Source organism: Pteronotus mesoamericanus, unplaced genomic scaffold (genome assembly GCF_021234165.1).
Source record: "Pteronotus mesoamericanus isolate MK-2021 breed Mesoamerican mustached bat unplaced genomic scaffold, CSHL_Meso_final contig_657, whole genome shotgun sequence".
Taxonomy (NCBI): domain Eukaryota; kingdom Metazoa; phylum Chordata; class Mammalia; order Chiroptera; family Mormoopidae; genus Pteronotus; species Pteronotus mesoamericanus.
Window position 1 is genome coordinate 6,211,622 of NW_026555229.1, and position 14,736 is coordinate 6,226,357.

The 14,736-nt window shown below is 41.6% G+C and overlaps 1 protein-coding gene across 1 annotated transcript; it reads left to right on the forward strand.

Annotated features, from left to right (window-relative positions):
- Window positions 1–722: 722 nt before the first annotated feature.
- BORCS7 (BLOC-1 related complex subunit 7) lies at window positions 723–12,834 on the forward strand. The gene is made up of 5 exons (XM_054581745.1): window positions 723–881; window positions 8,951–9,013; window positions 9,104–9,147; window positions 10,096–10,116; window positions 11,181–12,834. The coding sequence occupies exons 1-5, from the start codon at window positions 744–746 to the stop codon at window positions 11,230–11,232; spliced, it is 318 nt and encodes a 105-aa protein (XP_054437720.1). The 5' UTR covers window positions 723–743; the 3' UTR covers window positions 11,233–12,834.
- The last annotated feature ends 1,902 nt before the right edge of the window (window positions 12,835–14,736 follow it).

Here is a 14,736-nt window from a genome sequence, read left to right on the forward strand (position 1 = left end):
CCGTCACCTCTCGCTCACCCCAGCTGGGGGCCTTGCCCGCAACCCAGGCAAGTGTCCTGACTGGGAACCAAACCCGGGACTTTTCCTTTGGCAGGTTGGTCCTCCGGCCACTGAGCCACACCAGCCAGGGTGGTCATTTAATTTTTTAAAAAATTGCCTGTTTTTGAACTTTGCCAACTTTCATTTCTGGTTATTTGTCTAGTTCCTCTGTTTACAGGCCTCATCAGCCTGGGAGCTTCTTGGAGATAAACACTTCTCAGTTTTTTCTCTATCCTCAGTCCAGAACAGTTGTTTGGTATTTCCTTCCTGGAATGTTTGCTAAAATGGAACTGAATGATCCTAATTTATTCTCATAACCCTCTGGAGACTTAACCATTATTATTTTACTATTATTATTTTACAGATGAGGAACACAAGATGCAGAGGTTGAATAATTTGCAGTCACACTGATGGTACAATTGGGATTGTAATCAGGCCTTCTGATTTTAAACCACGGGTTTACTGAAATTGTCCTCCATTACCTCCAGAGATGTTTGCCTGGGACCTGTCTTCTTTAGGGTATCAACTGAGCATTATATATGAATTTAAAGTTAAACAAGATTAACCTCCGCTAGGCACAATGCATGCCTTCCTTTTCCCACGGTAGGAAAAAAAAGACAGGTCTTCTTTTCCTTCCGCTTTACGGCTCTTTTGGCCCCGGCGACTCGCCATCGCCCGTGGGGCGGCATTCACGAGCAGAGGTGATGGCGACTGGGACGCCAGATTCGCAGGCGCGATTCGGCCAGTCCGTGAAGGGGCTTCTCACGGAGAAGGTGAACACCTGCGGTACGGACGTGATCGCCCTCACTAAGCAGGTGCTGAAGGGCTCCCGGAGCTCCGAGGTGAGCTGGGAGTGCCCTGGCTGGGTCTCATAGCCCAGGAGATTGCCTTCTTTCAGAGCTGTGGGAAAGGGATCGCGTTGCACCTTGGGAATTGTAGGCGGTGAATTGAGGCGAGAGTAGAGCTCGTTCGCGGAGGGCAAGTGTTGCATTGTGGGAGGCTGAGTCCCCGGGACGACTGGCGGTACAGAGAGGAGGGAAACGAGATGAGGGGAATCTGCGCTTTCCATCCCGGGTCAGGGCACACGCAAGAAGCAGCCAGTGAATGAATGCATCAGGTGGAACAACGAATCTGCGTCAGGCTGTCTGCCTGTTTCTCCCCCCTCTCCCTTTCTGTCCCTTTCTCTCCCTTTCTCTTTGTCTCTCTTATCAATACATAAAAAAAAAAAAATTAAAAAGAGAAGGGGAGCACCTTGATAAGTATGAAAAAAAGGAAGAAAGAAAGAAAGAGAAAAGAAGAAAAGCGGCAATTGTGACAGAAGGACGGATGAGATAGTGGTCCTAGCCCAGTTCCTCATTTGCTTCTCGGAATTGTCTCTCTCCATTTTGGCCCCCAAATTCTGTATGGTTTTGCCCTCGACATCCCAGATTTCTTTCATTCTTTTGTATCTCATCTGTCCTATGGATTTATTCTTTTCTGATTTTTCTTTCTGGGCCCATTCTTGGTTTTCTGTTTCTTTTAAATTAGGTTTCTTCTTTGTCCTTATTTTCACCTCATCAGGTTGGTTTCATGTATGAAATTATTTGATGTCTTCTCATACCAGAAAGCTTTACATATTGCTTTCTCTCTCCAAATAAAACACCTATCCATCATGCTTCTAGATATTCACCCAAGTTAAGTGAAAACACATGTCCGTACAAAGACTTGTACATGTTCATAGCACCTTTATCTATAATAGCACCAAACTGGAAACAACCTACATGCCCCTTGATAGGTGAGTGGACAAACAAAATGGGTCTAATGACCATGCCATTCCATTCCTAGTTTTTTACTCAAGAGAAATGGAAAATACGCCCATCATCTTATTACATAAACCAACCACACATATTATATACCATCTAAGATTTTGAATTTTGCTTTCTTTAAAGTGGAACAGCATCTTGAGTATACCTGTAAAACAATATGACAATACTGTCTTTTTAGATTTCTATGACTTTCTCCTGTAGGCCATGTCTTTCTCATAATTAACTCAGTAATGTATCTTAGCTACTTGTCTTCAACAAGAATTTTTTATTTCCAACTGTTTTCATAGAAATAACAACTCTTTCTCTTGTTTATTCATATTACATTAGTTTCTATATTACTTCATTAAGTTACATAGTTGCAGTAGCAAGCATAATATGTCCACAAGTCTTAAGGCTTATATATGAATGTTCATAGCAGCTTTATTTATATTAGTGTAGGGTCCAATAGCACTATCTTTACAGAATGAGCTTTCATGTTATATCCTTAGCTTTTATTAATATAAGAAACAACTGTTATGAAGAAAGTGTTTGCCTTTACCATAACACTATTGTGGAAGTCACTGATCTGGTGATCCCAAATATACTTGCTGTGAGGTCCTACACAGTGTACTCATTTTAGGATTTAGTATCAGAAAAGTTATTTCTTTTGAGGAATTGTTACATTGCCTTTTGCTAAATAAGAATCATGCCGCTTGTGTTTTACTTTTTGCCTTGGTTGCACAGAAGTTCCTATGTCAGTTTTAGTGGTAGACATATTTACTGCTTTCTTTTCATTACTTGAGATTCTATTTCTGTTTTAAAAATGTGTGTGTGTATGTGTATACACATTTAGTGTGGTATAAATTGCCTTGAGGTTTTTTTTAGAGAAATATGATATAAATATATAAATTTGAAAAAGTAGATGGTGTTCATAGTTAACCACCAGTGTGTATTGAAAATCCACATTTGTCATAATAAACTTACATTAATTGAGCATCTACTATGTGCTGGATACTGCTGTGTTTTATGTAGTTTAATTTATGAAGTCTTTATAATCATTAATACAGGAGGTAGTTTTCTTACATAGAGGATACAGAGAGGAATTTAATTTATCCAAGGTCACACAGTAGCTAGGGAGGGATAGAGCTAGTATTCAAACCTAGGCGTGTTGGTTTTAGACCCACATCCTTGGACACCGCCTCTCATGTGATACTAGCTGGATTAAGTGGCCAACAAGCCACTGTGCCACTACCGACTGCCTAATGTGGCTTGTTCCTTTCTGTTCTTCCTCCTTCTGTATTTTTCACATGGGCTGATTCTGCAGGAGATATAGGTAGAGTGTTCAATAAGTGGTGTGGCTTGAGTTAATAAGTGGTGTCACAGGATTGACATACAATCTCTCAAATCTCTGAACTTTGTCTTTTTAAAAATATATTTTATTTATTTTTAGAGAGAGGAGAAGAGAGGGAGAAGCAGATGGAGATGGAGATAAATATTGATCAGTTGCCTCTTGTGCTGAACCCGCAACCCAGGCATGTGCCCTGATGGGGAATCAAATCGGCAACCTTTCTCTTTGTGGGATGATGCCCAACCAACTGAGTCATATTGGTCAGGGCTTTTTTCTGTTTTTCAAAAAGTTTTTGTTTTTCAATTACAGTCGATGTACAATATTATGCTAATTTTAGGTATACAACATAGTGTTTACACATTTATATAACTTACAAAGTAATCACCCTGGTAAATCTAGTGCCCATCTGACACAGTACGTTGTTATTGTGATAGTATTGACTATATATTCTCTAAGCTGTACTTTAAATCCCCGTGACTATTGTGTAACTACCAATTTGTACTTCTTAATCCCTTCCCCTTTTACCCACCCTCCCAATCCTCCTCCGATCTGGTAACCATCAAAACATTCTCTGTATTGCCCTGGCCAGGTAGCTCTGTTGGTTATAAAGCATCGTCCAGATATGCCAAGGTTGCAGTTCAATCCCTTGTCAGAGCACATAGCAGAATCAGTCAATGAATGCATAAATAAGTGAAACAACAAATAAATGTTTCTCTCTCTAAAATTCGATAAATTAAAAAAAAGAAACTACGAAATTGGTGGAAAAAAAAAAGGTTCTCTGTATGTATGAGTTTGCTTCTCTTTTGTTTGTTTATTTTGTTTTTTAGACTCCACATATAAGTGAAATCATATGGCATTTTTTTTCTCTGTCTGACTTATTTCATTTAGCACAATACTCTCTAGGTCCATTCATGTTGTTGCAGATGGCAGGATTTCATTCTTTTTATGGCTGAGTCATATTCCATTGTATATACACATCCCCTCTTCTTTATCTATGCATGTATTTATGGACATTTAGGTTACTTCCATATTTCCTTCTAGATATTTATCTGAAGAAGCCCAAAACACAAATTTGACAAGACATACGTATGCATATGTTCATTGCAGCATTATTTATAATGTGCCAGTCAACTTCTATATGTCTTTTGATTGGAACATTTACTCCATTTACTTTGAAAGTAATTGATTTATATGTAGTTATTGCCATTTTATTATTGATATTTTTACTATATTCATTGCAGCATTCTGTATTATAAATAATTCTGCAATGAACATATGGATGCATATGTCTTTTCAAATTAGCATTTTGGGCTTCTTCAGATAAATATCCAGAAATAGAATTGCTGGGCCCTTCTTTGTTTCTTGTTACAGCCTCTGTTTTAAAGCCTATTTTCCTTTGCTACTCCAGTTTTTGTTTTTGTTTTCAATCTCATGAAATATCTTTTTCCATCCCTTTGCTTTCAGTCTGTGTGTTTCTTTTGATCTGAAGTGAGTCTTTTATAGACACCATATTTAAGGGTCTTGTTTTCTTATCCTTTCAGCCTTCGTATGTCTTTTGATTGGTGCATTTACTCCATTTACATTTAAATTTTTCCTACTTTATTATTTTTTTTAATCCTCTCTTGAGGAATGTTTTTATTGATTTTAGAGAGAGAAAAGGGATACAGAGAGAGATTGGTGGGGGAGCAAGACATCAATCAGTTGCCTCCTGTAGGTTCCTGACAAGGTATCAAACCTGCAACTTAGGTATGTGCCCTGACCGGGAATCAAACCCTCAGCCTCTTGGTGTATGGGATGACACCCCAACCAACTGATCCTCCTGGCTAGGGCTACTCTATTTACATTTAAAGTGATTGGTAGATATGTAGTTATTGCCATTTTTCTTCTTTGCTCCTTTTTCTTAAAGAAGTCCCTTTCACATTTCTTATAATACTGCTCTGGTGGTGACAAACTCCTTCATCTTTTTATTGTTTGGGAAGTTCTTTATCTGTCCTTCAATTCTAAATGACAGCTTTGCTGGGTAGAGTAATCTTGATTGTACGTATTTGCTTTTCATCACTCTGAGTATTTGGTCCAGTCCCTTCTGGTATACAAACTTTCTGTTGAGAAATCAGCTGATGAGATCAATATTTTATTTTATTTTTATTTTTATTTTTATGTTTATTTTTTGATAGTACATTTATTAAACCTGGGGACAGTGAAGCAAGGAAGGCCTTAAGATAGGATAAACAACAGGAAAGCCTAGGCGGGGCTGCTTTGGCTCTCTAGAAATGTTGCAGGGAAAAGCAGCCTCGGCGGGGCTGCTGTGGCTCACTGGGAAGTTAGAGGAAAGGAGGCCTTGGAGACAGGTTCAGGGGTTAGCCCGGGAGGAGCTGCCCCTTGCCCACTCCTCCCCTGCCTGCAAGTCTTGTGGGGACCCTTGGAGTTAAGGAGATTCATGCCTGAGAGGGGAGAAGAGGGGGAAGGGAAAGGTGTGGGTGTCCTCCCAGGAGAGGGAGCACACATTGAACTTTGTCTTTTTACTGGGTCTCTTACACGACTTACAACAACTATAGTTGCTTACGTATTTTTCCCATTTCCTTTGGTAGACTATGAAAACCTTACTGATTTTCCATCCTTCTCAGCCCATAGATCATTGCTTCTCTCTTCAGCAGATTCCATGTAGCTATTTTGTTTGATTAACTGACATTTTCCATGTGTAAAATATTCATTCCACAGCATTCATTTAATAAATATTTATTGAGTACCTGCTGTGTGTCAGAAGAGGATGGTAAAACAAACAAACAAAAAAAAAAAAACAACAAAAGAGCTAAGTCCCTGTACTTAGGAAGCTTACATTTTGGTGAAAGACAAACAAGTGAGACATGCACAAAAAATCAAGTGGTTTTAAGTACTACGAAGAAAAATAAAGCTGGGAATAGAGAGTGACAAAAGGGTTCACCAAAATACCGAAGGCTGGTCAGGGAAGGGCTCTCTGAGAATGTGACGTTTGAGCAGACCCTGAATGAAGTGAGGGAGCAAGCCATGTGGGTATATGGAGGCAGAGAGTTCCAAGGATGTAGCAAATGCAAAAGCCTGGAGGTGGGAATATGCACCAGAAATGCATGGAGGCCAGCGTGGCTGGCACAGCGTGAGGGGAAGGCGTGCCAACTTGTGCCCACAGCACAGTGAACGCTTGTGACTACGTGCTCCTCCCCTGTACCTGCAGTTCCACTCCAGCTGAATTGTGTGCTTTGTGGGTCCTTTGTGTTTTTTCCCTAAACCTGTGTAAGGCACTTCTGCTTGCTGTTGATACTATATTATTTAATAAGATAGTATGGAAAACGATGAAATATGAGCACACAAAAAAGAGGGTGACTCTTGCTATGAAAACTAAGTTGAAAATCAGAAATACTTGTTGAATATGAGTACTAAGACATACTGCTATTTAGTTCATTATGAGCAAGACAGTGATAAAAGCCTGGGCTCAAAATCCCTCGAAATATAAAAGGACTCGGTACTCAGATTGTTCTACAGGTGTTCCACTTTAAAGAAACCCAAACTGGAAATCTTAGATCATACGTTATGTGTGTGGTTGGTTTATGTAAGAACATGATGCTCTATGCCACTGAATACATCCATCACCGAAGGCAAGGCCTTGGCCCTACATTATTATACAATCGTTTCCGCATTCCAGGAAATCACAAGTTGTCCCAGGACTATCTTCTAAATGACTTTCAACCTCCCTTCCCCCTTTTCTTTACTGCCAACTCTGTGGTTCAGGCCACTCTGACTGCTTGCTTAGAATACTGCAGGGTTCTCCTCACCAGTCTCTGCCTTCAATCCCCTCATGGTCCGTGCCACTTAGCACACTTCTGCAACAGTAAATGTGATCGTGTTACTTTTCGGTAAAATTAAGAGGAATTCTAAACCCCCACCTTTAAGTCTCAGCTTAGAAGGCACTTGTCTTAGGAAGCCTTCCCCGAACACCTGCCCCTGTAATGGGTTAGACATGCCCCGCAGCCCTGCCGCTGCATCACTCTCACTCGCAAGACCTCCAGCGCTTCCCTGTCAGCGTTCACCTGCCCCTGGGTGTTGTAGGGCCATTATCCTCTGTGTAACCCCTGACTGTGAGCCCTGGAAGGGCAGTGACTAGGTCTCTCACTGGCTTAGCGTAGGAACTGAGTAAATATTTGTTGACTGACTGAATGAATGAAGATCCCATTAGAACCCTTTTTTTCTGCCATCAGATCATCAGTCACTGTCCTCCATCTATAGGAGTTTGGAGTTTGCACCTTAAAAGTGACCTCAGGAGGGAACAGGCATTCTCGTGCATCATGAGTGGGAATGCCACATGGTGTACCTCTAATAGCGGGGAATTCGGCAATATGTAGCAAAATGAGAACCCTCTGATCCAACTGTCACAGTAATGATTCTATGAGCCTATCCCAAAGACAGACTGGCAAAAAGATGCAAAGATATATGAGGTACTTTTTTGTAGCACTACTCACAATAGCAGAAGACTGGAAACAGCCTCAAAATCCACATACTCTTAGGGAGCTTGGAATACTCTTACGGGACATTCATGCAGTGGAGGGCCATAAAAGCAATGTAGAGGTTCAATGATAATGCTGCGGATCCAGCTCAGTGTGTATTACCAAGTGAAAATTGCAGGGTGTGGAAGAGGGCATATAATACATTACATCTTAAGTACCAGGAATAGAATTGTGTGTGTGTGTGCGCGCGCGTGCGCACACACTGCTTTAAGAAAGAACAATGTAAAGGTAAACCAAAATATTTATGCATGGGGGAGAGAGAATAGGGAGAGGAAGGGACAAGGATGGAAGGTCTTGTTTTGTTGTTTTCACTTTAGAAGCATGTAAAGGTTTATTAATTGTAAAACTTAAAAAGAAGGATAAGTAAACGTTGCCGTGAGGGAAGGACCTGTTGGCTGCAGCAGTGCTCATGTTCCTGGTTAATTTGAAGTTGTGGGTCCTCTTTTTACCAGGACAGGGACGGGAAGGCGGGCAGGACACACAGAGCGGTAGCTCCGTTTATATCGCTGGACTCATGCCTGCCAGGGTCAGGGCGCAGCAGCAGGCCAGAAACCTCTGTTGATCTCCTCTTGCCTCTCAATGCCGGTCACATCTCTCTGACCACTGGCCACCAAGCTGAATCAGAGCTCAGGCCGAGTAGTCAGTGAGCCCATTAAAACCTGCCTCCACATTTCTCCTTAATTTTCTTTTGCCGTAGCTCCATCTTGCCATCTCTCATGCAGTGGTTTCCCCCTGAACATCCTGAGCTTCTTTCCAGGCCTTCCCCGCCCCTGCCCCCGCCCGGGCCCTCATTCCATTTCTAAACAGCTGCATCCCTCATATCCTTTTCAGTCCTACCTTAACCCCTGCCCCATGACTCCTCTCAAAACCATTACACCACCCCAAATCTCAAATTTGCCTTTAGAGAATCAGAAGTTAGGTTCTCACTGGGCTTGTGAAGCCGAAGGTCCTTTTTGCAGCACTTGACTAATAAGCAATGCAGAGAGCTTGGCAGTGACGGAGCGCTGGATTTCTCAGGCAGGGGCCTTTGGAACAGATGTGGGGCCCATGCCAGCGCTGCCTCAGTGACAATGAAATGGATTTTCAACATGAACAAATGGGACATTATCATCTGTCACATTTAGCGTGTTTGTAGCTGGTTAGGGGCACGGGGAGGAGAGCGGGCAGGGGTGTAACAGCTGCAGAGAGAAGATTACAGGAAGTTTGGAAATTTTGAATATTACCATTTTGTTTCTGCTTTCCAGATGCTCGGTCAGGCAGCTCGAAATATGGTACTGCAGGAAGATGCCATCTTGCACTCAGAAGATGTAAGAAATCATTTCTTTTATGATTTGGGTTTATATACATAGTTTATGTGGCTACAGGAAGTGAAATGTTCTACTTTTTTTTCAATGCAGAGTTTGAGGAAAATGGCAATAATAACAACACATCTTCAATACCAGTGAGTATGCCCTCTCTGCTGACTACTTGCTACAAGATCTTTGTCCTTGGGCTGCTAAGTGTTGCCTTGATGCTTCTGCTCATTTTCCTGTGGAGGCAGGAGTTGGGAGGACAGGTGGGGTTCAAGGGTGAGTCCCCTCTGGAAAAGATGTCCAAGGTTGCAGACGGTGGGGCGAAGGTGAGATCAGGAGCGGGGGCCGCCTTTTGTGACCCTTTCTGTGTTGGTATGAGGGCATCTCAGAGGAAGAGACTGTAAGCCCCATGAGGGCAGGGCGCACGCCAGGCCATGCTAGCGCCGTGCTTGCACCCAGGAGGCACTTAATCCGTATTTGTTGATTGTCTGTGCTTGAGCTTTCTCCTGGGGAGTCAAGTGTAACTGTGACCTGCGTCCTACTTTCCCAAAGGTGGCCCAGCCCTCCCTTCGTGTAAGTCAGCCAGGAGATTTTGAGATGTAAAGACACCTTCTGTATTGTAATGTTGCATAAAATTATAACTCAATTAGCTTTTCATCTTATTTCATTGTTTCATATTTTATGTAGTTGATATTATATTTATGTACCTGTTGGGAAAGTATGGTTGGGAATTTAATTCTTGATATTTAAATAACTAGATGTTCATTCTTTGGGTGCATATGAATCAGTTATGTGACCATTTGACTCCACATACTCTGCAGACTGAATTTGAGTTAGGCATGTAGTTTCTTGGACCACATCCCACACTCTGTGACAGAGTATTGTTACCTCTTTAGGTTTAGAATCCATCTTTTCAGCAGCTCTGCACTCAGATCATGAACAGGTTCCATAGCACAAACCTAGGATAGGATGGACAGAAATATCGAATGTGGCATAAGCTGGAAATTTGTTCTGCCTTTATATATACCTGGTCACAAATAACTTCTAGTTCACTGAGTTTTCTTATATTTATTTTCCTCTTTCCTTTTCTGATTTAGGCAAGAAGCTATTCAGAAGAAGTAAGTAATGCCACAGCGAGGGGAGCGGGCGGCCACCCAAAGCAGGCTAGCGGGAGCTATACTGCTGGGCCCAGGATCAGCGCAGAACTGGCTGACACATGCCCTGAAATTGACATACACTGTGGGGTAGCTCATTTGGGATATAAAGAATACGGTATATTTCAAAGGCATGCACTGCTGGGAAAGGCATTCCTAAAGTTACAGGGTATAGAGACCAACCTTAAGAAAATATTTTTAGCTCTGACTGGTGTGGCTCTGTGGGTTGGGCATCTTCCAGCAAAGTGAAGGGTCACCAGTTTGGTTCCTGGATGGGGGCACGTGCCAGAGGCAACCTATCAATGTTTCTCTCCCTCCCGTTTTCCCTCCCTTCCCCTCTCTCTACAAAAAATTTTTTTGAAAGAAAACTACATTGATGATAATCATTGAGTAAATGTGCTAAAGTTATTAAACAGCCTCTTTTTAAAATTTTTTTTGAGAGAGAGAGGAGAAGGGAGGGAGAGGAACATTGATCTGTGAGAGAAACATCAGTTGGGTGCCTCTCGTAGGCCCCCAACCCAGGGACCCGGCCACAACCCAGGCGGGGCCATGATCAGGGATAGACCCAGCAAACTTTCGGTTTGAGGGAGGACATTCAACCCACTGAGCCACGCCCCTCAGGGCCAGCCTTGTTTTTTTTTTAATGGATTGACTCTATCCCTTGCAATATTGTTTACACTACTAATTTGGCTTTACAGACCTTTTTCTCTTAGTTTAAAAACTCTGGGGCCCCTAGTAGACCAATGTACATTTTGATTTAGCTTCAATGATACTTATACATTAAAGTATAAATAATTTGCAAAGAGATGTCTTTTTAAAAAATTTTTTTAAAAACCTCACCTGAGGTCATGCTTATGGATCTTAGAGAGAGGAGAAGGGAGGGGAGGTGAGAGGAAGAGAAACATTGATGTGAGAGAAAAACATCCATCTGTTACCTCTTGCACGCGCTCTGACCTGGGATGGAACCCGCAACCTAGGCATATGCCCTGACCGAGAATCAAACCTGCGATCTTTTCTCTAATTTCTAGTGTTGAGCAGTCATCGGATCTACAGGACCAGCTGAATCATCTGTTGAAATAGAATGGCTTATAAGAAGGCTTTGCCTGATACTGAGGAGGAAATATCTACCACACAATGCTGTGGGTTTGATTTTCCATTTTCTTCTCCAAAAATTAAGTTAGAAAAGGTCTGTGATGATGTACAGTTTCTCCTGAAAAGAAGCTAGGTGGTTGAATTTTGGAAGCACTTCTTGGATCAGACTAACCCATGTTCTTCTTGAATTTTTAAGTTGCTCTATTGTTTTAAGGTGCTATATTATTTTGATGTTAAAGCAAAATTAAAAGATGTCTTAGTTATTCCCAAACAACTTTAATGTGAAAAGCTATGTTGTCTAAATGTGATTCTAAAACAGACAACAGTAGTGTTTTAAATTCAGACATGGAGCTTCTGTTGTGAACATAGAATGATTAATATTCTTTCTAAAGAATTTTTTCTTTTAATCATAAGTTCAGAAGATATTTTAATTTCCTCCTCAGAATGGTGATGGGTACTTGTTTTCTTTTCTAGTAACTTGGGAGATACTTATTTTATTCATTATAGCAAATATGTAAATGAAAATTAGGCAAATTGTATCCTATCTGGCCAGCTGCAAACTCCTGCCTTGACCTGCATTCCTAGGGTTTCTTTGTTGTTGTGACTCCTGATTATGTGGCCTTGGGTTTATTTTGTAATATTGCTAGTAATCAGCAGATTCACTTGTGTGACATTGTCAAATGCCAAGGCAGTTGAATCACTGTGAGTGATTGCAGCGTAGGAGTGTGCCTTGGGGAAAACCTTATGTTTGTAGACATTTATCTATGTTCCTTGAATTCCTCTTGTTAAATGGCATTGCCATTGTATATAGTTAAGCGTGACTGTCTTTACTCTGAATTTGAAATGGGACTTTCTCCTGTTCCACTTGAGTTCTTACTTTACTAAGGGATTGGGAGAAATCTGACATAAGAAAATGAAGTTTTCACTGGAAGGAAAAGAAAATGAGAGTCCAATTTAATTCATATTATATGTCATCAAATTGACTAATCATATCAGATTGCATTTATCCTTCACTGTGCATATACATGTTGACTTAAGGTTAAAAAAAATGAGACATGAAGGAATTCACTTTTACATTTATTTTATATGCTTTTATTACAATTATTAAATATAAACAAGCTCAGTTTAACTTAAATAGAAGGATTGCAGACTTAGAGCAAATGTCATATTAAGAGTACAACATTTGAAGTATTATCTGAGGATATTACTGTCACTGTTTCTATTCAGTGTTTTTTTGGTGGCAATGCCTAGGACAGAAATTAAAAATAAGTGTAACTATAGCAATGAAGGGACAAAATTATTATTATTGTCATATGGTAGGATTATCTACTTAGAAAATCTAAGGACTGATTTTTTAAAAAAGGTCTCCAATTTAGAAAGCAAAAGTCTACAACCATCTAAATATCTAAGTACCAAAGAAATACTTAAAATGAAAAACAAATTAAAATAAAAGTATGTTCTATCATGCTGGGACAAATATGAAAAGGCAGTGATTTCTTACATTGTATTTGAAAAAGTAAGTTTCACAATCAAAATGTTAATGGTAAATGAGATTATTTAATGTAAGGATAAAATTTACATTAAATAATAAAAACCAGGAGGGAGAGGGGGGATGGGAACAGGGGAAAGTGGTGGGGGGAAGGCGGAGACCAATGTATTTGGAAAAATAAATTAATTAATTTAAAAAAAAGGTAGAGAAAAAAATTGAATCTGAAAAACCAAATAAACAGACAAGCAGAACAGAAACAGAATCGTAGATACAGAAAACATTTTTATGGTTGCCAGAGAGGGGTGGCGAGGGTCAGACAAGAAAGGTGAAGGAATTAAGAAGTCCAAATCGGTGGTTACAAAATAGTCATGGCGATGTGAAGTACAGCATAGGAAATAGAGTAGCCGAAAACATATGCATGACCCATGGACATGGACAACAGGGTGGGGATTGCCCGAGGGAGTCGGTGGGGGGGGGTGTGCGCTGGATAGAGGGCAAAAGGGGAAAAATTGGGACAACTGTAATAGCATAATCAATAAAATATAATTTAAAAAACAAACAAAAAATAATAAAAACCTAGTAGTATTGAATTTAGTCATTTTGAACACCATAATGCCAAACTGCATGAAAGAGAAGTAGCCAGAAATGTGAGAACAGACAAATATAAACATAATTTGATAGTTATTAAATATTTTATTTATTTTTTAAAGAGAGGGAAGGGAGGGAGAAAGGGAGAGAAACCTCAATCAGTTGCTGTCACACTGCGTGGGGGGCGCGGGTGCAGGGGGGCGGCTATAGGGGTGCGCCGCTGAGGGGGAGCGCTGCAGAGAGCGCAGCGCTCCCTGAAACCTGAGGGAAACCAGCTGGAGCCCGCTGAGGCGGGAGCAGGGCTCTGAAACCCGCAGAGCCCATCCCGGGGTTGTCACGGATGAGGGGGAATAAACACAAAATGTTGCAAACACTTCTCTGTTTGCCTGGAGAGCAGACGGGCACTTCCCTCCCACTAGAGAAGGCTGTGGCACATCCCCCTAGTAGGGAAGGCACTGTCGCCCTTTGTTCCATGGCTTTTATTGAAAAACTTATCAATAGTCTAGGCAACAGGAATGCATACATGCACTCGTTTCATTAGCATGTTAAGGTTCACAGAGAATAGATACCTTTAAGAAAACGAGTGACTGGAATTTACTGAATTACATGGGTCTGAGAGGAGACTAGTCTAAACAAAAGAGAATGAATACAAGGGCAAGCGCCTTAATGATAAAGGATAAGGGGTGTAAATAACGTGAAGGTCCTTCGCAGCATGAGCTGACCAGAGATATGAGGGAGGAACAGAGCTCACTGTATAAAGAATTTACTTTTAGGCCTGATTACCCTGGCAACCGCCAGATCTGATTTAGGGCTGTTTTTCCTGCACTGTTAGCCAGGCAGGAACCACCAAGGGATAAGGAGACTGCTTCTCGGCTGTAATGAGGACTCTGGCTGTGTCCAAGCCAAGCCGAGAGGTGCGGGGGCCTCTTTGCCCCTTCTCCGTGTCCCCCAATTTCTTATCTGCTGCCCATATCGGCCAATTCCCGTCTTAGGTTGCCCCTCCCCCGAGGGGTCTTACCCGCCCTTGGCAGGGACCATCCCAAGGCAAAGCAAAGGGGCAGGGGTTTGCCCCGGGGAAACAGGTCATGTGTCCTCAGGAGCCTGTTTCTCCAAGGCCTCCTGATTATTTCCAGCCTTGGGGCCCTCCAGGCTGTTGGCAGGGTTATAGCTCCTGAAACCAGGCCCTGCGTTTCCCAACAAGTTGCTTCTCACAGGCGCCCAGCCAGAAACCTGGCTTGCACCCCAGACATGTGCCCTGACCGGGAATTGAACCAGGAACCCTTCAGTCCATAGGCCAGCACTCAACCCAATGAACCACACCAGGTAGGGTGACAGCTTGTTTCTTATAGAAATAGACAGGTTACATAGAATTAAATGGTAATCAAACATATGGAAGCCAAAACTACTTCTTTGAA